This window comes from Sapajus apella, unplaced genomic scaffold (assembly GCF_009761245.1).
Source record: "Sapajus apella isolate SASKATOON/1434 unplaced genomic scaffold, GSC_monkey_1.0 scaffold49, whole genome shotgun sequence".
Classification (NCBI taxonomy): Eukaryota; Metazoa; Chordata; class Mammalia; order Primates; family Cebidae; genus Sapajus; species Sapajus apella.
In genome coordinates, this window is record NW_022436989.1 from 10,396,521 (window position 1) to 10,421,022 (window position 24,502).

Below are 24,502 nucleotides of genomic sequence, written 5' to 3' on the forward strand. Positions count from 1 at the left end.
AACCGAGATAAATTTCTTCCAAAAGTCAGATACTACCAAATTTCAGATTTTCCTTCTTAAAAATAGAAACATATTCAAATAAAACATACTTAATGTCTCTTAGAGCCATAAGACCGAATTATCAAATGTTAACTAAGAAAAATAAAATTATGAGTACAACTATATGCCTTGCTTATTTTACTAACCATTACTTGGCTGACTCTAGAATTTCAAACTACGTAGAGCAACCGCCAGTTTTTGTGGAGTCTTCTCAGTAAACACCACCAATATCCCTACAATGTTTCTACAACACTTTGCCAATGCTGATGCCAGCCCAAGTTTTCACAGACTTCAATCAGACCAGAAATTTCCCAGTAATCTTGATCATCTCAGTTGGAGGAAGATCAGTCACAGCCTGACGCAGTCACCTTTGGTGTACTCCACAGGCCTTTTAAAAATCCTAGGGGTCTCTTTAACATAAAGATACAGTTCTCAAGTCACCATCAAGAAGAGGTCTTTCAATTTCTTTCTCTTAAAAATAAAATCAAAGAAACTTTTGACACTGTGATAGGTACATAGTACTTGTCAGTAATTTTTCCAATCAGTAAGACTGAAAGTTTACCAGTTGATACATAAGATTTAGCAGTAATTTGCTTAGTCCTCTCTTCAACCTCAACTAGCTGCCTGCTTTTGTACAATTTCTTCTTCACTTCAATCTGTCATTCTTACACGTAATCCCAGCTAAGATTCCTTTATTGACTCAATTTCTTCTCCAATATGTTAAAACTATTTAGTCATTTACAGAAATCACATCCCATCTGCTTTAACAAGCAAAATATATTTCCCTTCAAAGCAATGATCACACAATGAAATTACTGGGCTTATTTTCTTTTGCCCTTTTAGAAGCTACGTGATACAGGTTCACAGCTGTATTCCTAGCATCTGGCAATGTTATTCAATAAACATGTATGTGCAGAAGCTAACTAAAATCATAAAATCAAAGTATCATAAACTTAAAAGCATGTTTTAATTTATTCCATAAATACTATTTCAATGACTTAGTGTAAAAAATGTACGTGCACATGCACACACACACATGTATCTATGTGAATAATACTGATTTTAATCACACTCTGAAAATAATTCAAAATACCCGTGCTTATATTTTGTGACCAAGTAAAAGCTCATGTAATATTATGATAAATAGATTAGCATCATTTGTTAATTCATCATGGGTTCACTGAATGTTAATAGTACACATTCTCTACCCCAAGGGTGCTTATAATCTCATAAAGAGTAAAATATACACAAAAAATGCTGTACCTCAGTATATAAAAAGTGTTGTGTGCAATGTTTGAGGTGATAGATATCCCAATTACCCTGATTTGATCACTGCACACTGTATGCATATATCAAAATATCACATGTAGCTCATAAATATGTATCTATGTATATGCGTGGGCTACATGTGATATTTTGTACCAACAACTTATATACCAATTAAATTAAAAATAAATAAATAAAAGGATATGGAATGTGGGAAAAAGCCTTAAAAAATGTTGTGTGTCGGTCCACACATGGTGGCCCACGCCTGTAATCCCAGTACTTTGGGAGGTAGAGGTGGGCAGATCACCTGAGGTCAGGAGTTCGAGACCAGCCTAGTGAACGTGGTAAAACCCCGTTTCTACTAAAAGTACAAAAAATTAGCTGGGTATGGTGGCACACACCTGTAATCCCAGCTCCTCGGGAGTCTGAGGCAAGAGAATCACTTGAACCCGGGAGTTGGAGGTTGCAGTGAGACGAGATTGCACCACTGCACTCCAGCTTGGGCAACAAGAGCGAAATTCAAACAAACAACAAAAAATGTGTGAACCTTAGTCAAAGTGCTACAGGACTTGTAAGAAGAGAACACTCTAGACAACAAAATGAGAGTAGAGTTTCTCATGGGTTAGGGGCCTTGAGGGAGCCAGTAGGATCACTTGGCCTGAGTATCACATTTATATATTTGGAGATGCTATCTCCAAACAAGTGTATACATACATTGGATTTGAGTACGTGCATTAATGTTAATGTGCTATGTGCAAACATTTAAAACATACCAAAAATTTTTGTTAAGCAATTTGGGGATTTTTATTTTTAATATACCAGAAAGCTTGCTATCAGGAGTGGGCTGGACCTCTGGCCCTCTAAGAAGTTCTGAGAAGGGAAACGTGTGATAAGGGGAATGTGTTGAAGACAAGAGTGTTAGCACAAGGGTGGAGATACAGGGACATACATTACAGCCCAGAGCTTCACACACGCTAAGAGGTGGAATGAGTGATAGGTCCACAGACAAAGCCTAGCGCCAGACCAAGGACCTTGTATTTAAGGCAATAAGGAGTTTACAGCAGGGTAGGGAAGTGGAAAAAGCAATTTCCAAATCATATCTATGCCTAAAGATAAATAATAAATATGAGAGAATCAAACATATGAAACTTTCAATCCGTGGGAAAAGGTCCTAAATATGTCCTTAAGATCACATTACAGGAATATAAAGTTCTCTAAATAAAGTCTACTCTTCTAAAGAAAATATTCTACTTTGAATACTTCAAATTTTGCTGCTTAAACAGCAAAGGGAAGTCTGGGTAAAAACAACATCACATCAGGCTTGTGGTATGCAATATTCAGAAAGCAACAACAGTTTCAGTGACTGAAACTAAGATGAGCTATCCTTAAAGCAAAAACAGACATTGGCAGAGGATGAAAACCAAGTTGGCCTTAGGCTGAAATATATAACCACTGCATAATTTACCCAATAATATGGTAGCTTCAATCTACCAACAGCAGTACGGAGGCTTTGGGCGCCAGTCTCTGGGCACCCTGGTCTCACTTTGATCCTAGGATTCGTGATTTTCAAGCTCTAATATACACATGAACCTTCAGAGGATATTGTATTTACACAATGCAGATGGGGGCCGGGTGCAGTGGCTCACGCCTGTAATCCCAGCACTTAGGGAGGCCAAGGTGGGAGGATCATGAGGTCAGGAGTTTGAGACCAGCCTGGCCAACACAGTGAAACCCCATTGCTACTAAAAGTACCAAAAAAAAAGAAAAATTAGCCAGGTGTGGTGATGGGCATCTGTAATCCTAGCCACTCCAGAGGCTGAGGCAGGAGAATCACTTCAACCCAGGAGGTGGAGGTTCCAGTGAGCCAAAATCGCACCATTGCACTCCAGCCTGGGCAACAGTGCAAGACTCCGTCCCAAAAAAAAAAAAAAAAGGAGATTGGAGTGCAGGGTAGACAGACTGCTGATCCAAGAGTAACAAGACATTATATCACAGGAGCACAACATCTCAGAAATGGAAGGGACATGATAAATCACCTCCCAGGAATTCTTAAGCTGGAGTGCACAGTGTATATTTCGATACCTTTCGTTTCCTTTGTGATCCTACGTATTTATTTTACGTGTTTTACCATTTTTATGATGAAGTCAATAAGCTTTATCAGTCTGCAATGGAAATCCACGGTACAACAACTTCGTACCAAGAATCTCTGAATTGAACCCTTATCTGATGCACTTATTCACTCATTTGTTCATCTCTTATTAAACTTTCAGGTACTTGGGCCCTGGTGATGCAATATTCTGAAAAAATTGTCATTTAGAGAGAGGAAACACAAGTAAACAAGTCACATTACTCCTCAGGCATCAGTTTTTTCTTCTGAAAAAAAAAAAATGAGAGGCAGAGAAACAGATACTCTTTCCACATGCAATATTTTATGGTTCCATTACCTGAGTCACAGAGGAAAGAAGGGCTCAAGGCAAATTAATCAAAAATGAATCGGTTCATGGAATAAATCATTTGAAAATATTTATGATCACTCTTTTATCATTATTTTCATGCAACTTGAGGCAATTCAGCAATTGTGCAACCCATAATTATCTACATTTTTTATTAAAAATTTAGAGGTGGGTAAGAAAGAAGTAAATTTTTTGAACCCTAGAATAGCTTTCTCTTAAGCGTTTTTCATCACCATTTAGATCAAGCATTCTGCTTTTCCTAATATATTTTAATCAGTTGATTTGCCAATGTTTTCACAGATCAGAAAAACTTGACCTGTTTCATTAAGTAACCCAATCAGAAGAAAAACAGTTGGAAATCTACATTTCCAATGCAAACAATCCAATCCACAAATGGAAAACATTTGTGCATACTGTAGTGATTTTTGCACCTAACACAGAAAAAATTGTTTTGTAAGCCTTATGTTGTTTAGTTTCAAATAAATTCAGTCAGTAATATCTACTTGGCCATGTTTTCCCTATTTTAAATTGTCTATTTCTCTTAAGGTGCTTTGCTAAGGCCTTCTTTAAAAGAAAAGACAATTTTTCAATATGGGCAAAAAAATTATTTCCTTGTGGATATTTTTGAAAAGAAGATTAACATATCCTTTTACATTAGAATATAAAACGGCAAAAATGAGAAAAGAAATTATCTGGGTAAGGCGTTTACAACCATTTTTAGAGGTTAAGTTTCTTTATACCTCAGAAATTGTGCCTCAATGTTCAGTATACAAAGCAGACAACAGAGGAGCAATCCCAGGTGCTGACCACAGCCTCCCCTTCTGTCCAGAAGGCAGCTTCTCAGAGGACAGGTGAAAACCAGCCTCTAAACCAGTCTTCACCAGTTTAGCATTGTAATGGTTGTAAGCTTTATTAGTGTACCCCATACACTATGAGTTTAATCTTAGTTTAACCACCACTGTTAGTGAAAAAAAATAGCTCATCGGTCAATAGACATCAATGACTAAGGAGCTGTAAAATCAATGACTGGAAATGTTTATCTTTAGAAGTTAGTTTTAACTAATTTGTTATCATACACATTTTTAAACTTACTTATTTTTAACAACATCAGCATCTCCTCAGAACAGGAACCTTGCTTTCACATGATAGATTTTTATTTAGTATCACCTATAATGTTTCCGTCACTCTTTCTTTACCAACTATCTCTTATTCTGGCTAAATATCTGCCGTTTCTTTAACCATTCTTTTTTTTTTGGGAGAGGAGGGGAGTGGAGACAGAGTCTTATTCTGTCGCCTAGGCTGCAGTACAGTAGCATGATCTCGGCTCATTGCTACCTCTGCCTCCCCGTTTCAAACGATTCTTCTCCTGCTTCAGCTTCCTGAGTAGATGGGATTACAGGTGTAAGATAAAATTACACGTCCAGCTAATTTTTGCATTTTTCAACAGATACAGGGTTTCACTACCTTGGCTAGGCTAATCTTGAATTCCTGGCCTAAAGTAATCTGCCCGCCTTGGCCTCCCAAAATGCTGGGATTACAGGCGTGAGCCACCGCGCCCGGCCTCTTTAACCATTCTTAACAGGTACAAATCTCCCAGGTAAATAGTGACAGTAACTTACTAAGCAATTTTTATGTGCCATTCACAGAATTATGAGGCTTGTTGGATTCCCGCAATTCATCCTCATCACTCCCAATGAGTTAAGCTCTTTATTAACCCCCAGTCTCCAGATGAAGAAACTAAGGGTTTCAAAAGGTTACATGATTGACCTAGGTTAATACTTGCCGGGCTTCATGCTAACAACAACAAAAAATACATATACAGCTCATCTTTAGTTATTCAGGGTTTATTCTATAGACTATTCCAAATCCCTGTCTATCCCAAAGTCCTTTTATGAACTCACTTCTTGATCTTTCAATTTCTCTAGATCCTTTTCACTGAGTCCTCCATATAAGTCTTTGAATCCACACCATAGCACTTCATATACTTGCTACTAATCCACCACGGTGGGAATGTAAGATAATAATTCACCATCTCTATACCCATAGGAAGATCCTTCAGCATCTCTAACCTATACTGTAATGTGTACTTACTGTCTTACGATGTCCTCAGACAGCTTCATATGTGTTTGATTTGTTTTCTCCACTAATTCTTTGAGAATAGAAAGCATGAATAATGTGTCCCTGGCCTTTCCTGTTGTTTCTGCTATATGCTAGGTCCACAGAGATGAACAATAAAAGCAACGACTTCATTATCAGATGAAAGCAAAATGTTAACAACCTGGTTGACTGCTTTCTTGCAGCTCCATACAAAAGATTGCCAGGAAAGAGAACATAAATAATTGGGTATGCAGCATAGGCTGGGCAAATGTGGTTCCTGCCTGTAGTCCCAGCCACTTGGAAGGCTGACTGGGGAGGTAGGAGATTGGGGCTGCAGTGAGCCACTGTACTCCAGCCTGGGCCACAGGGCAAGACCCTGTCTCAAAAAATACAGAAAATAAAATAAAATGTAGCTTGGAAATTACTCGTAAATTTGAATTAATCATGAGGTTATTTCCTTCCATAGGAGTTAAACCTCAAGCACCATCATTCTGATTACTTTCGTTTGTATAGTGCTTTTTAATTCTGCCCATATTTAAATCCATCATCTCACTGCCTCGTCACAATAACCTTGGCACTACGTATTGTTATTAGTGTCAACTGCATTTTACAAACGAGAAAGCCAGAATTCACACAATGAGACGGCTTTCTCAGAAAGGTAGTTGTAGAATAGATGTTCAAAGTCCTGGCCCTGTGAGGTCTGAATTTTCAGTTTTTCAGCGCGTAATGACGTTATTCTGTCAAATAAATTCTGATACACAGCAGAAGCACACAGTGACGACAACAACAACGAAATTCACAGTTATGTCAAAATCAAGAAAAACTATGTGTATAATTTATATATTGAAAAGTGTACATGAATGATTTCTACTGCTATGGGTTTCCAGGTACAACTACAATTCAAACTGCACATCTGATCAAAATACATCACCTTAACATAGCTAGCACATGCATATAGGAAGGGCTTAATAAACGGTTATTTTACAGTCTGCACGCCTGTATTGTCCTAGAAATTTGCATGGTGACTATTTCTACCTACACTGGTTAAGGGACAAAAGTAGAGAAATGCTCCAGGCCTCCCTATAGCTATGCAACATCAGACACTCTATTTAATAGTTTCTGTCAGTTACACGAGGCACTGCTGTACCATTTCCTAGTCTTCATCACTACCTCTTCTGTAAGGCAAGTAAAACGACACAAAACCAATCTTCCTAGAAGTGTTTCAGATCTGGAATTAAATGTATTGGTAAACCAAAACTGACATACAACACCCCCAAACTGACCCTATTTCGTGTTCATAGAACAAAGGGGTACCAACTACTTACTTAACCCTAAACCAGTAACACATGAACTACATTTTGATTCACGGTAGTGGTAAAACACTTTCTGTAACCCGGTATCTACTAAATTGCCACATGCTCTATTTCAGATTTTTGTTTCAATCATCATACACTGTGATGCCTGGAATTATTCATGTGAACATTCATATGGAAATATTTTCATATGAATATTCACATAAAATGTCATGTGACTGAACAGATATAAAATGCCTCATTTTATATCTAGTTAGTCATTTCTATATATAAAATGAGGTATTTTATATCTAGTCACTTTTCAACCTCAAAACAAAACGAATATTTTGCTCTGGCATCCTTCACATCTTCATTTCAACTCACTATAAACTTCTGTATAGGACTATTCTCTGGCAAAACTACAACTTACTTAATAAGTTAAATACACATTGACCTCACCACAAAAGTTCAAAACGCATTTGATATGTTTTGGCTGTGTCCCCACCCAAATCTCATCGTGAATTCCCACATGTTGGGGAGGGACCTGGTGGAAGGTAACTGAATCACAGGGGCCAAGTCTTTCCCGTGTTGTTCTCATGATAGTGAATAAGTCTCATGAGATCTGATGGTTTTCAGAAGAGGAGTTCCTTGCACAAGCTCTTGCCTCTTGTCTGCTGCCATGTGAGACACATCTTTCACCTTCCACCATGATTGTGAGGCCTCCCCATCCACATGAAACTGTAAGTCCAATAAACCTCTATCTTTTGTAAATGCCCAGTCTCAGATATGTCTTTATCATCAGCATGAAAATGGACTAATTCAGCATTTAATGATTAAACACAAACTTCTTTCTTCATTCTCCCATTTCCAGTCCCTACTCTTTGAAACAATGCAATGTCAATGATAGACTTCAAACTGTTCCTAATTTTGTCTATTTCTCCTTTCTTAACATGGCAAGTGTTTCTCACATGATAATTTGCTTTCATAAATATCAAAATAGGTAATCACAACCTCAATAATATAGCCTTTGCATCAGGCAGAAAATAAAGACATGGAATTTTAAATTCCTGATTAGACTGCATTTACATTCTATTAATAAAGTAATTTAATAAAAAGTGCAATCAATATCATTAACATGCATCTCAAGGTCATGAGGGAAGCCTGCCTAAACAAACCTGATAAGCTATATTTCCACTCACATCACATTATTCTTCTATTTAGGAAGTTACTTATAATTAATCTAATAGAGATAGAGGAGTGTTTATAAGCAATTTTCATAGATAATCTACAATATAAACCTTAAAGAGATCATTTTATTGACTTGTCATTTAGTATATCACCAGATAATTGATCCTACTCCACACTTACCAGGTACCTTTCAGAGGACACGCTAACTAAGATGAGGTCATCTCCAACTCTTACTTTTTCTCCTTCTGATCGCTGCTTAGAGGCAGGGTGTATGGTCCACCAACAAGCCTCACCTGCAGAGATATGGATATGTGAAACACAAAAAAGTTCCTCTTAATTAAAATCTACTTTCTTTGCCAATGATTCTAAAAACACAACTTTCAGAAATCTGGAATTAATGCACATTAATCTCTTACTCCATGAAAAGATAAAGAATTAAGACTTAGCTTAGGAAAAGATGCTAATCTTCTTCTCACAGAAACTGGGTGTGATTCTTTGGGGAGGTTGATGTCTTTTTCTCCCACTGTGTATTGCTTTACAAGGATATTTAATTATACTCACGTAAGACTAAATTATCCACTCACACTGATCTGATTTAATTCTTATACAATCACATGTCATTACATTGTTCAACTGATTTCTATAAAATCATCTTTTGTTTTTATAAGCACTTGGGGTTTTGTGATGTAACAAATTTTCATAAGGACTCTGGGTTTTGTGATGTGACAATTGTGTTATAAAAACTTTTTGAAAAATTTCTTGGTAGTGTTTTGGGATACTGACTCAAAAAAGGATGAAATGTATTGTCATCTAAAGATTGTACTATCCTGTCCCCTTTTTACTTTTTTTGTTATTTTAAAATGTGTTGTTTACTATTCTTCTAAAGGTAACATATAAGAGAATCCTGTAGAAGAATGAATTATAAAAGATCTTGGTTTACATCAACCAGTTTCTTCTAGGACAAGTCAAGCATATGCCTCATGAGACACATGTCTCTCCTTCACTCTTCATTCCCAATGCCTAACATATAAGCTTCAGCACACCATTATTCATTCTGTTCGTAATACCTTTTAAGACCCAAATGCAGCTGCTATCCCAGATGAGAGTAGTGTTTTATGACATCTGTCATCATTTATCATTCTTTCCCTTCACTCAACTTTGTGGTTTTTCCATAACTCTTTTTTTTCTCGGATAATTCCTCAATGCCAGAATGCAAATTCCTGACAGTGGGGCTTGGTATGTTTTGTTTACCGAGGTTTCTTCAGCTCCTACTAGCATATTATCAGCACTCAATACAAATTCATTTTGCATGCACGAATAAATGAATTACCAAATAATATTTTGTAAGTATTCCTGCAGTCAAGATGTAATCTGTGCTTTTCTTATACAAAGCATAATCTAACCTGAATATCACCTGGCAGAATTCTTTATCTTCATTCATATAATTCACATTTTTACAGTTGCAGGTAGTTTTTCATTCATTTACTCAAACATTTATAGTGCACTCGCTATTGACTAATCATTGCTTTAGTGGCTGGGATAGATCCAGAAACAAGGAAGAAAACATTACCTGCCTTGCAAGTTTAATTCTGATGAAGGTAGGCAGACAACAAATAATAAATACAATAAATAACTGAGAAATTCAAAAGACATAGAAAACTGTGGGAAAAAATAGAGTAGCATCAGAGAATCAGGACGTAGGGAGAAACATTGACTTGTTTTGACTATTACACAATCTTCTCAATGAATGAAAACAAGTTCTAGGTTGTGTCTGTCTTTTACTTCTTTTGAAGACAGAGCTGACAACTTTCTCATCTGACTGTGTGCTGAATTACCTTAATTAAAATAAGAAAACTATAAAACTAGCAACAATACAGAGGAATGACGGAGCCTATTTAGAACAAAAACAGAATAATATATTTATTTATCTTTCTGGTGCCTGGGGTTCTTGGAATTCCTTCTACAGGATGATGTGTTAGTCTATTAAAAAGTTTATCAGGCTGCTAAACATAGCTTTATTTTTACCTTTTTGTTGTTTGTTTGTAAAAATTTAGTGAATATGGGAAAATATTGTAAACAGTGGGAGTGGAGTAAGAGGAAAGCTTGATCTCACGCTTGAAAGTAACAATTTAATAAAAGTTGAACTATTTCCTTCCATTATTTATTCTACTTGGTCTTTATTTTTAACTCCAAAGTGATGCATGCTCATTGTAAAAGACAAAATACTCCAATTTTATAGGGGTATATGAAGTAAATGCAAAGTCCACAGAGTATTCAGAAGAACATAAAGTCTGTGTTCTCCTATTTTGATTCCCCCCAAAAATAAATAAAAGTGTTAATACAGAAATTTTTGTTTCACAAATCTGAAAATGAATGTCTGTTTGGACAGATACGTAAAAGAATGCCCTGTGGGCAGAAAAATGAATGAGACTTTAATTTTTGGCCTTTATATTTGAATGTCGGAATCAAGTATGTTACATTTTCAGACTTAAAAGCATTTTTAATATGAGAGACATGTAGAATTACTTCATAAACGAATTAATGCACATTAATATGGTTAACACCTCGTAAATCATGCAGTAAGTACTAGTTTTCTATCCAAACCTACAAGAAGAATACGGTTTGAAGCCTAGTTTGAACATCCAACTCGTGATGTGGAAATACCCAAGAGAAATGTTATACACTTCCTTCTTCCAGGATGAATTCCATTAGAACATTTTTTTCCTGACTCCATCCAAAAGAACATTCATCCCGTGTATCATATTTTCTGGCTTCTTCTAATACAATCCCTGCAAGGCTCTCTCTGAACAAGGCTTCATCTCAGAACAAGGTGCTTACCTGTGGTGTCCTCCTGCAAGCCAACATCAAAAGCCAGCTTATCAGTTGAAGACCGGGAAGTGGACAGGCAGCACAGATACTAAAAAATACAAAATCAGTAGTTGTAAGTAGAGGTTTTGTTTGTCTGTTTTTGAGACAGGGTCTCACTCTGTTGTTCAGGCTGGAAGTGCAGTGACATGATCACAGCTCAACCTACTGGGCTCAAGTGATCACCCCACCTCAGCCTGCTGAGGGACTACAGGCACACATCACCATGCCTGATAATAATTTTATTTTTTGTAAAGATGGGGTTTCATCATGTTGCCCAGGCTGGTCTCAAACTCCTAGACTCAAGCGATCCTCCTACCTCAGGCTCCCAAGTAGCTGGGACCACAGGTGTGCACCACCACACTCGCTTAAATTTTTTTTTTTCATAGAGATGAGATCTCCCTATGTTGCCCAAGATGATGTCAAACTCCGAGACTCAGTCAATCTCCCACCTCTGCCTCCCAAAGTGCCGAGATTATAGGCATGAGCCACTGCAACCGGCCGTTACTAAGGTTTATAGTTGCATCAGCAGAGACTTATTCTGCCTGTAATTTGGCCTCCATCTATCCCTGCTATGCTCAGTGTTTTCCTGAAAATCTGGATGCTTCTGAACAAAGCCCAGATTTTTAAATGTCTGTGAGGCAGAATAGCATGCATTAGGGGCAATATCCTAAAGGAATTGTAGTCCTTTTCCTCTCATAAAAGGCTAAGGAAATATTCTCTGTCAGTACAGGAAGACAAGCAACTGGGGATGTATTTGTACATCTCTAACTTCATGTGATATTCATGATCATCTGCAAAAGCACAATGCAGTCTGACAGTTAGAAATCTTTCTCCCAAACAAATTTGAAAAGTATTCTCTTTTATCTTCTAGTTTTGTTTTCATTAAAAAATGTTTAACTCTTTGAAATCCACCTAGAATTTATTTTGGTGCACAGAGTATCACTGCACTAAAATGAGGTTTTTCATGTGTCTACATACACGTGCATTTCTGCAGGAGGAATCAAACTCTTGCAACACCATCATCTCCTTACTCTCCCCACCCTTAGGTTTTCCTAATTGTATATTCCTGAACATAAAGTTTAGGACCATTTTTAAAGCCTACTGCTCCCACCCCCCATGCCACCAAGTGTTGTAAGAACAGAGACACAAAGATGAACGTGGTAGGAACGCTAAGTATGGTACTGTCACCAAGCAACTGCACTGCCAGCAAGCCCCTCTAGAATCACTGGACAATTAATGCAAAGGCTAGAAATTTCCCATTATGGTATAGGGCCCATAGTGCATGTCTGTGAGCCTGAGAAGGCAGATGAACCAGCATATCAGTGTCAGATATGCTGGTAGGTTAGGTGGAATTCAGTGCCTTGGGGATGTGAAACCAAGTAGACCTGCAGGCTCTGATTCTGACTCTTAACTGCAGAGCAATGGCTCCCAAGGTTAAAGTAAAGAGACTTCCAGGGTCCGTAAGCCTGTTTTTAGCCCCAGCAGAAGTATCAGTCTGACCTCAAGACAGGCAGCCCATGATAATCCCCTAGGTTTATAGACTTTATATATAAACTGTGCTTAACATCTGCCTTTATTTTTTTAAAGGGTAACAACTTTGCAATAATCAGACTTCCCATACAAAAACAAAGTGATTCCTATTAAAGCCTTTTGTAATATTTTTCAATAACAGTACAATATTAGGCACTGTAACTATTAACATACACTTTCCCCTTAATATTCCCAGTAACTCTGAGATAGACACTATGATTACTCTACCAAGTGTTAATTAACGAAAGCAAGAACTTGGTCTTACTCACTACTATACCATAGGACCTAAAACAGTATCTGGCACACAGGAGATACCAAATAATATTTATTTAATGAATACATAAAATTTTCCAATATAATTACAAGCTTAATTATGGAAAATATCCCAGGCTGTCCAGCACGTGGCAAACTGAGACTGAATCCAAATCTAACAACCAAGTTCAGGCTCTTAACCCAACTATTATGTGTAGAGAGTAGCTGTCGTAAAGGAAACCTTCACATTTATTATTTCATGCAGTTTATGTGTTTTGATTGCTGTAAAATGTGAAATTCTTTACATGAAATTTTAATATGTGACTATTCTATTCAAATTGTTTTTACATATTTTTCTTATATCCATCCACTTTATGAAACTGTTTTATGTTATTTCATATCTTGACATGTCAGCCAAAATTTCTAGAACAATGTTAGTTAGCAATTGTAGATAAAACATTTTTATTTTAGTTAATTTGATTTAAAAAATGGCTTCAGTGTTTCACAATTACAATGTTCACTACTGATTTGACACTGATATTCTTTATCACTGAGGAAATAATCAATGTTTAGTTTTTATTAAGAATGAGCAATGAGTTTTATTAAAGACATTTCCAGCAGTTGCTAAGATAATCACGTTTTCTTATCTGACCTATTTATGTGATAACACATTAATAGAAATGATATTATTAAATCATCATGAAAATCATGCCTATGTATTTCCCATGCTTCTCATCCTATACTTTTGAACTTCATTAAATAAATATTTAAAATCAAGTTATCACATAAATATCCATGATTGAGATTGAAAATTTGTGTGTGCTTGTTTGACAGCGGTATTGATACTTAACCTTTGGCTTTAGAACAGTTTACATAATATGGGAATCATCTACTTTTTAAAAGAAATGATCAGTATATCATTATATATATTATGTAATATTCTAGCTATTGAACTATCACGTAATCACTAAAATAATGTTGACAATTTAAACAACATGGAAAATGCTTATGTTACAATAAAAGGGGAAAAAATGATGCCAGGCACCGTGGCTCATGCCCAAAATCCCAGCACTTTGGGAGGCCAAGGCAAGAGGATCATTTCAGTCTGGGAGTTCAAGACCAGCTTAGGCAATGGTTAGACCCCCATCTCTACAAGAAATTTTAAAATTAGCCAGGTATGGTAGCACACACCTGTAGTCCTAGCTACTCAGAAGGATGAAGTCAGATAATTGCTTGAGCCCAGGAGTTCAAAGATATGTTAGCCATGATCACGCCACTGCACTCCAGCCTGTGTGACAGAAAGACCCTATCTCAAAATACAAAAGGATATAAATTTGATAATGTCGTAAGATCTCAATTATGTTAAAAAACAAACAAACCTTAAAGATGAAAGAGATTAAAACTTTTTTTAAAAGCCTCCAACAGATTTTTCCTATTAGTGTGCTCAGAATGTTTCTTCAGCAACTTCCAAATCATATAGAATATATATTGCTTTCATAACTTAATAAAGCTCATGAGAATGGAATGAAACTTGTACATATTTTTACATATTTTATATACAGTTGACCCTTGAACAGCACAGATTTGAACTGATGGGCCCACTTGCTCAGATTCTCTTCCCCCGCTACCATTCCTGAGACAGCAAAACCAGTTCCTCCTCTTTCTCTTTCTCCTCCTCCCCCTTAGCCTATTTGACACGAAGGCAACAGAATGAAGATTTTTAGGATGAGCCATTTCCACTTAATGTATAGAAACTATATTTTTCTTATGATTTTCTTAGTATTTTCTTTTCTCTAGCTTATTTTACTATAATACGGTATATAACACATATACAAAATATATGTTGACTGGTATCGGTAAGGCTTCTGGTCAACAGGGGGATATTAGTAGTTATCTCTTGAGGGAGTCAAAACTTATATGTGATTTTCTGCTGCCCAGGAAATTGGCACCCAAACTCCTGTGTTGTTTCAAGGGTCAGCTGTATATGTAATATCTATGAATACATTAAAGTATTTATAAAATATATATTTAAAACATTTACATATATACATATTTACACACATACACATATATGAGGCAGAGAATGAGAAAACTGTGCCCAAGAGAAGCCTGATGAATAATGGGGTGAAAGAAGGAGCAGCTGTGGGAAAAGAGAAGCCCAGTGAAGAAGAAAAACAAGTTAGTGAGTACAATTAATACTGGACCTCACTACATTTTTAAAATCTGATCTTTCAGTAAAGCTATCTCATTTCTCTAATAAATGAAGCCCTTAAAACAAAATCAGAAAAGAAATATCTCTTATTTGACTCTTACACCTGTCTCCTCCTAAAAGTACTCTACCAAAAGTAAGACAGTAAAAATGGTAATCATATAATGATAGAATTAAAGGACCTTAAAAGTCATCTGAGCTTTCATCTTTTACGTGAGAAACAAGGGCACAAAGATATTAAAGAACATATACATCCAAGCTCATTAATACCACTGCAGAAATGATGCGCCCAGCATTTTCTGACTGTGTATCCCCAAATGCATCAGCATGACCACAGGGAGGTGAAATAAAGGTGTACTCACCATGCCACTGTAGGAATGACGCAGCAATATGGCATGCCCGTAGAGGAGTGTTCGATGACCACCACCTTGAGCAGTCTTTAGAGAGAAGAAAAAAAAGGAGAACAAAGAGAAAAACACAAAGGAGTAACTTAACCAAGTCGATAAAATACTCTCTTGTTCTCAAAGGAAAGTTAGTAGGAAAGAATGCATTAAGAGCACTTACAAACAAAGTGCTGTTGAAATAATGCGTACGTTGGAATAAAGCTAATGCAACCTCTATTATGGGGTTAGCATTTTATCCAGCTCTTGAAAAATAAACTTGGTATCAGTAAATAATTATAATTTATAGTTATTTATTCATAGTATACTTAATTATAATCTATTTCCTATTATTGGGTGGGAACCATGGTACCCCACTGTATTCCAGGTGCCTACATGCATGCCTGGCATACAAGAAACACTAAATAAATGTTGGTTCAATGAATACGTCTTCCTGAAACACAAAATTGATCATAACACGCCCCCAGGCTTAAAAACTTCTCATTCCTCCCAATTGCTTACAGGAGAGAGTCTAATCCCTTTCCATGAAGTAGAATAGTGCTTCTTAAATTGTAGTACGCTAATCACCTAGAGAGCTTGTAAAAACACAGATTCCTGGGCCTTACCACTGAGATTTTGATTCAGTAGGTCTGGGGTAGATACAGAGAAGTTTCATTTCAATAATTTTCCAGATGATGCTGATGCTGTCGGTCCAGAGACCACTTTGAGAAGTACAGAGAGACATTTGTCTCAATCACCTCTAGCCTCATCTTCAATTGCCCTGTGCTCCAAACATACCCAAACAGTTTCCCTTCCCTGAAAATGCCACACTGCTTTCCTGCCGCCCCATCTCCGAACATGACATTCCCTCTCCGTAGTCTCCTCTGCCTTGTAAACCTTTTTAATAAGAAAGCCTCCAACAGTTTTTTTCCTATTCGTATAATTGAAGGGTTTTTCTTCTGTAACTTCCAAACTGTATAGAATATACATTGATTTTATAATTTAAAAGCCTTTAAAGAATGAAATGAAATTTTTACATATCGTATGTACATGTGAGTCTTGAACAACACAGGTTTGAATTGCATGGACCCATTTATACTCAGACTGTTTCCCCTCTACTTTTTGAAACTCAGACTAAAGACTACTGCCTCTCTGAAGCCTCATCCAGTTTCCTCAAAGCTAGTCACTCTTCCCATCCTCCTCCAGCCCTAGTTATATACCTGTATATTGGCCTTATACTCTACACCTCAAGAACCCTCCTCTCATTGATCAGACTGAAAACTCCTCAAGAATAATGACACTGTCCTGAACATCATTTCGCCCCCAGCTTTGAGCGTGAAGTCAGGCCATGGTAAGCACTCAATAAACAACTGTCAAATGAAAAACGGGGTATGGGGAAGCCCGCGTCAGGCTGACTAAGGAGTATGTACAAAGGGGTCTTGGTATATAATCACAAGGTATGTAAGAAAGAGGAGACAATCATGGGATTTTAGTGTTGGGTTGCATAGAAAAACTTCACAGGTATTACAAAATTAGATCAGAGAAAGATCATGGAAGGCATAAAGTATTATGACAAGAAGTTTGTACTTCTTTTTGCAGGAAAAGAAGGTCTTTAAAATTTTTTGGCCAGGTGCAGTGGCTCACGCCTATAATCCCAGCACTTTGGGAGGCCGAGGCAGGTGGATCACAAGGTCAAGAGATCGAGACCATCCTAGTCAACATGGTGAAACCCCGTTTCTATTAAAAATACAAAAATTAGCTGGGCATGGTGGTGCGCATCTGTAGTCCCAGCTACTCGGGAGGCTGAGGCAGGAGAATTGCTTGAACCCAGGAGGCGGAGGTTGTGGTGAGCCGAGATCGTGCCACTGCACTCCAGCTTGGGGTAACAAGAGCGAAACTCCATCTCAAAAAAAAAAAAAAAAAAAATGGGGGATAAGAGTGATGATACTGATCTGTACTTTAAGAAGTGCAGAAAGATGCTTTAATATCCAATATTATTATAACCTTTTTACTAATCATATATCACATTTTTATTGTTCCATATAATTTCTTAAAATAACTTTATGTTTTGCTTGAAAAAATTCACAACTATTCTAAAAACAGATATTAAAAGGTATTAAAATAAAAACTGCTGGAAAAAATCACCTTTTTTCACATAACTGAGAAGGGAAAAGTCTACTCTGAAAAGTTATACTTCTTCAGAGAATAAGGCTCTCTTTAGAGAGTGCTTATTTTTTCTATACCACATTTGATTTTTGTGGCCAAGAACAATTTTATTTACGTTGTCTGGTTTGAATTACTTTGAAAGAAGCTCACCTTTTCCTACCAGATTTCAGTTCTAAAGCTACAATGTCCACTTAAACAGCCATACTAGTCACAACAAAAATTTTTTTTAAGTGAAGGACAAGATCTTGAGGGTATCCAGAAAGTGCTTCTTTTACTATAAAGCTTTGCCTACATATTTCATTTATATATAATATGTGTAAGTGTGTGTGTATATGACTAAAGAGGTTTACACACACATGAAAGTTACTGGCTCTGTGTTTTGTTCTTTCTGGTTTGCTTTTTTTGTTTTAGGCTCTGTGTTTTTTAAATACAGGCAGTCCAGAGCAAGGCAAAGTGGCTCATGCTTGTAATCCCAACTACTTAGGAGGCTGTGGTGGGAAGATCACTTGAGCCCAGGAGTTCCAAGTCACAGTGAGCTATGTTCATGCCACTGTACTCCAGCCCGGGTGACAGAGTAAAACCCTGTCTTTTAAAAACTAAAATAAATAGTGAATCACACAACAGGGTCACAGAAGGATTGTAACAATCAATGAGAATCCTGGCCTCAGTTCAAGATAAATTTGCCTGAAAAGGCCAATGTAACGTTGTCAAGACATCCATTGGACATGGACTGGCTTACTTGGGATGGTGCCTTCATGGAAAGTCTCCTCAGGGAACAGATCAGGCTTAGGAAAGTCCTAATGCATCACTGTTTAGCAAAATAGACTCCCACAACAAGAGAGCATCCATCTGGTTCTAAGAAGTTAATGCCTTTTCCATATGAAACCCAAAGCAAAGCATGATTGAAAGGTGAAAGCGAGATTAAATTCAGCATGTTTTTCCGTGTAAGTGACTTAAATTACTATAATTGCATGCATATGCCCTCCCCTTAATCCAATTCTAACCTTTCCAGATCATCCATTGCAAGTGTGAAAATAACTATTGGCCTTCTGGCCTCGAAGTTAAAAGAACTGGGGGCCTAATTAAATTATTTTAGGCATACCACCTGGTTTTAACTAACTCTACATCATCTTTCTATTTGCACTGGTTTTTATATCCATTTGTTCTCACAAGAGACCTTAAGATGTCTGTTTCAGGCGACCCTTTCATTCACCCTTCCGCAAAGGGAAGCCCGTACAGGATCGTACAGCTGGATTAAGAATGAGATAAAATGAATATAGGAAATGCAGATTTAGCATGAAAACCTAAATTTTCTCCAACCCAAAATCATAAGTTAGTTCTTAGTATTTGCAAGGAGAGGAAATACTCCTATTTTGCTGCTGTTTTTAAGTATTTTTCCAACCCAAACTTGTTTCATGATATGTCTAATTCAGGGATTAACATCCTCTCTTCATAATGTAATCATAATATTTTCTACTGAAAAATAAAAGCTCGACTTATTTGAAATTCTGGAACATGTTCCATGTCCTGGTTGACAGACAGCTTCAAAAAATGCTCTGTTCTGTAATCCCTTCCAAAATATCAAATTCTTACTGTTAGTGAATGGGTCCAGTTTAGGGTGTCCCTCAATGCATCTGGTTCAGAGTTTTATAAAACATGATGGATTTAACCACAAAATTCAACAGACTGGCAAGAACACACTTTCCTTTCTTCAAAGCAATCTTTTCCATTTATGTTTGGAATTTTAATATTTCTCATAGTCTATTTCTTTCAAAATTATAAATTCTATTAAGCCTTTATTAACTGAATATCAATAAATTTTTCTACCTACCCATTGTTTTTTGCCATTTAAGATAAAAAAAAATTAAACCCCATAAATGTTGTAGGAGAAGTGTAGGGGGCATACAAAAATGAAACGAAAATATTCTATTATGTATCCTAAAATAACCATAGTCAGGTCTTCTTGTTTGTCCTTACATATTCCTTCAATGACATGTCCACATGCTTTACTCTTTTCTTTTTATTTGTCTATTTTTACAATCTTTTCACTTTCCAATTTAGTTGAGAAATGAAAAGGGGCTGGCTGAACTATTGTCACTTCTCTTGGAGTAAGGAGAAGTCATTTCTTGGTGCCTCTCCTAATTTCCCAGTAGAAGAATTTCCCATTGTATTCATACAAAAGCGCGTAAAGGCAAAGTCAACATAATCCCCACAGTGAACATTCTAAATGGCAAGCTATTAAAATTGTTTTAATAAGAGAAATTCTTAATGTTAGCTAATTAAATGTAATATGTTACAATATGACCCAAAAATGTCAAATGTTGTTTGTTGAGTTGCTAAATCTAAACATGTGATTTATCTAAATTCAAAAGTTCCAAAGTTTAATTTTTAAAAACTTTTTAAAAGCAGGTTAAGAAAAGTTACATGGATTCAAAAGTAAAACAAATCTGTATAACCATACATAAAACATATAAAATATCATATACCTATATAGCTGACATATAGTTATATATATATATATCTGTTATATAACAGATATACTAATATGCATTTATATACATATATAATCCATATATAGTAATATATCTGCTATATATATACATCACATATTTATTAAGATGTCTTACCTTCATCATGAATTTCTGTAGGGGCATAAGGAAAAGAGAGGAAACATTAAATATACATGATATCAAAGACTTACTTAAAAATATATCTTATTTATAAAGACTCCATTATCCTAAATGGAGCTACATAAACAATAAACATAAAAAACATTCACTGTGTTATCGCAGCAAAACTTAGTATCAACTACATGCTAGAGAAAGCCGTAGCAAGCAAAACTCTTTAAAAATGTTTTTACATCAGTTTTCCTTTTTCTGTGAAAACATGCTGCTCTACTTTAACGAGTGATTTCATTTACAACCTATTTAAGCACCAAAAAGATATAATCTTAAAAATTGGTCCCCGAAAATGCTTTTTAAAAAAACAAACTTTCATCTTTTGCATAAAAATGTAGTGATAGAAACAAACAGCAACCCAACCAATTTTAATAAAAACAATAGATTAAAACAGGTAAGGTAGATTGTAAACTAATATGCTGCAATGAGCGGCTCTCATTTCATGCAAAATAACAGTAAGCAATTTCTTAGACAGTGAATATTGTGAAAGGTGAATTTCAAAGAAAAATCACAAAAACACTTCTTTTTCTCTTAAAATGACACAGTCTCCTTTCATAAATTATAATAGCCCTTTTTTCTACAAAACATAATGTGTATACATGTGTATGTATGTACGTGTGTATATGCGTATTTACAAATAATTTCATTTTTCTATAGACCTCTAAAGTTTCTTTGACTTCTTATTCCTAGGTGAGTTACACAGATGAAAGAATATGAAAAAGAAAAAAATGTACTTCCAAACTTAGGGCTGAATTTAGTTGTCAGGTTGATGTCTAAGTCCTATGGAAAAAAAATATGCAAAGAGACACTGCTTGTAAGAAAAACAGTAAGGAAAAGTTTTCTAATATAGATACTTGTAGATATTACAACTTCTCCCTGAAACATATTTACATAGTAACATGTTCATTACTAAAGGGAAATTCTATTGAAACTAATCTTCTTATTTTCAATATTGCAATTTTAAGGAAAAACTGTAAAGAAGCTTTCATCCTTGGCTTAGAAAATACAGGCTGTTTAGTTACATTTTTATAACTGATATTAATCATAAATAATATTAGAAAACTTACTTTCCATGTTGAAAACTGACCAATCATATTCCTACATGTGACTCACTAATGGTAGAGATATCACTAAAGAATTAGGCAAAATCATTATTAAACCTTTTTCAAAGAAACACAAAAACCTAACATTTTGGTATAGCACATGGCTTGTAAGAGATATTTTCTTTATGAGACTTTTTTCTTAAATTAGGCTAGGTATGGGAGATTTTTCTTTAGAAAACATTCTCAGCCTGATTTTTTCAGGTATCTAAGTTGAACTGCTTTAAAACTAGGATGTTAACAATAAAAAGGAGTGGTAAGCCAAGCGACTGAGGTCTGCTATTCTGCATTGCTAAGTCATGTCTGACTGCTAGAAGAATGAGACACAGAGGAGAGCAATCTGCATACACGATAAAATAGAATGACTACTGAAAATTAGCAAATGCTGAAATATCCTTCTGTAGAATGAGAAAGAAGAGCAGATGTAATACACAAACGTCATTTTCAAAAGATAATCAAGAACATGAAAGATTATTTGTGGTCTTCGTGGCATTATTGACATTAACTCTCTGTACAAATAGTTTCTTGTTCAATTTAGTTTAAGCGCTAGATATTACCAAAATTATAGCATCAGGAAACATTCAAAAAGATCAATTAAGGGCAAAGAAGAAAGCAAAGTGCATTAAAACAAAAAAGATGAGTATATTAGTTTAATTCAATGTAAGCACTGTTTCTGTATGATAAAAGCAACAAACCAAAAAAGAATAACAACAAAAATCCTTTAAAAATGGATATGATGGAAAGTAGAAAAAAACACAAAAAGATAAATATTGAAGAAAGCAGCCTCTTTGGGTGTGAAGAATGTAATTTTTGTGCTTACAGTAAGTTTAGTAAATTAACTATTTGATGTATTTCCCTCATGAGAAGTTCCATAGACAAGAGCTAAAATTTCATTACACAAAATAGAGTAAGGGATGACTATATGGGCAATTACAGGACAGGCACACAGCATGGATTCCAACCTGCTTTCTGTCTTAGAACTTTCTGGATGACGATCCATTTGCACAGAAACACAAAGGTGGGAATTTGGGTTCTTTAGGCTAAAACTGCAAGTGTCAGTAACTCAGCATCCCAGGTTTAGATTAATCCAGAATTGACAGATCAGAGGAAGCTCCAAATACAAGCAAAAGCTGAGGGCACATGCTCCATTAACATGGAAGCCAGGAAGAGAAATTGCTCTCGCTACATTTTCACATGTAGATGGCCCTGGGTGGCAAAAGGATGACAAAAAGAAGCAGAATCATCTTTTCTCTATAAGCATAAGCCACGCAGTGTAGTAGATCTAAAAGACCTAAGGAATTTTCCTAGCAAATGCAAATGATTATGAATAGAAAAATCAAATAGCAATACTTTACTCTGACAACTGCTAATGAATACTGGATTTCAAGAGAATGCATATTTAATCTGTTCTTGGTGCAAAGAAGAAAACTAATTCGGGTGATGTGGAAAAGCTCCTCCATCCTAATGATGGCTTTCAGTTCAACCTTGATTTTTTAAAACTGATATTTCAGTTTAATGAACTAAAAACTGATTTTTAAAAAGTAACACTTTTAAAGACCTATCTTAGAACTTTAAAAAGAAACTTTTATTGAAATGCCTCCTCAAAAATTATATAGATAAGGATTTAGTGACAAAGCGCCAAATATTTGGGGACTTGCCATTAAAAAGGATTATCAAACGCAACAATTTCAGAATCGCCTCAGAAGTCATTCTAGCATGAAGTTTCTACTAAGGAGGCAAAATACCCTACTCTGCACACAAAATACACATCAGATTTAAGCCTTTTTGTCATCTTTTCCTCTCCATGTATCAAGATGCTAAGATTCTCCATAGTTCTCCAATTGGTAACCTCTCCTTTGTGAGGGAATAGCAGGTAAATTTCATTATGTTGAGGAAAGAAAGTTATTTCACCACCAAAAACTTGGATTTCTAGGTAGCTATGTATCAATATACACTATCTAATAGCATATGAGGTTGAAAAACCTCAACTTATGATGAAACTATCTGGCTGGGTGCAGTAGCTCATGCCTGTAATCCCAGCACTTTGGGAGGCCAGCGCAGGAGAATCTGCTTGAGCCCACAAGTTCAAGATCAGCTTGGGCACCATAGTGAAACACCATCTCTACAAAAAAATTAAACAGTTAGCTAGGCATGGTGGTGCACACCTGTAGTCCCAGCTACTTAGGAGGCTGAGGTTGGAGCATCACTTGAGCCCCAGAGGTTGAGGCTGCAATGGGCTGTGATTATGTCACCACACTCCAGCCTGGGTGACAGAGCAAGACCCTGTCTTAAAAAGTATCTCTATATAACCTATGGAAATGCTTGACTTTCTAGGGTTCCCCTGCTGAAAATGTCCAAGATGTTCTGAAAAGACAGACATGTTGATTACAGGTACAGAAATCATCTGAAAGAGGCTTGTCTATCAGTCCATGAATAAGCAATTATGGACATAAAACATTCCATTGAAATGCCCTTGTGTCACTCATATTAATGACCATCACAGGAATCTAGTTATATGAGATGCAGGTACTTTTAAAAAGAATTCATTCTATTTTTTGGCAGATTTGTAGCAACTGGTTTTTTTTTTTTTAACTTAACAACTCTGAACAGACAGTAGTTAAATGGAATGTCTTTTCTTTTGAGAATAATAAATTTCACATATATATGTACATATAATTATCTAGTTCTTCTTTAGAAGGGTAAAGAAAAATAAGTCATTCCAATAAGCTACTATAAGTTCTCACATTTTATCTCTGTGACACATTTATAAAGCAAAGAGCTGCATAAATGCCTTAAACATGAAGTAGAAGAGGCATCTAGAGCTTTCTTCATTTCCCAGCTTGTCTCGATAGAGAATTTCTTTAAATCAAAAACAACACATTGATTTCTACAGAGGGCAAATGGATAATAATGTCCTGAAGAAAAATAAAGATTGCCCTATATTCAAATCACCACCTACACATAAAAAAATTGCCCATATCAGA

At 36.0% G+C, this 24,502-nt stretch overlaps 1 protein-coding gene across 12 annotated transcripts in view; it reads right to left on the reverse strand.

Moving 5' to 3' along the window:
• The window catches only part of RYR2 (ryanodine receptor 2), a 784,407-nt gene that overhangs the window by 442,979 nt on the left and 316,926 nt on the right, over positions 1–24,502 (reverse strand). For all 12 annotated transcript variants that reach the window (XM_032242431.1, XM_032242430.1, XM_032242419.1 and 9 more), the window contains 4 exons: positions 20,368–20,382; positions 15,557–15,631; positions 11,174–11,252; positions 8,516–8,628 (listed from right to left, as the gene is read on the reverse strand). In XM_032242431.1, the coding sequence (XP_032098322.1) occupies positions 8,516–8,628; positions 11,174–11,252; positions 15,557–15,631; positions 20,368–20,382 (282 nt within the window). The remainder of the gene's footprint in view (positions 1–8,515; positions 8,629–11,173; positions 11,253–15,556; positions 15,632–20,367; positions 20,383–24,502) is intronic.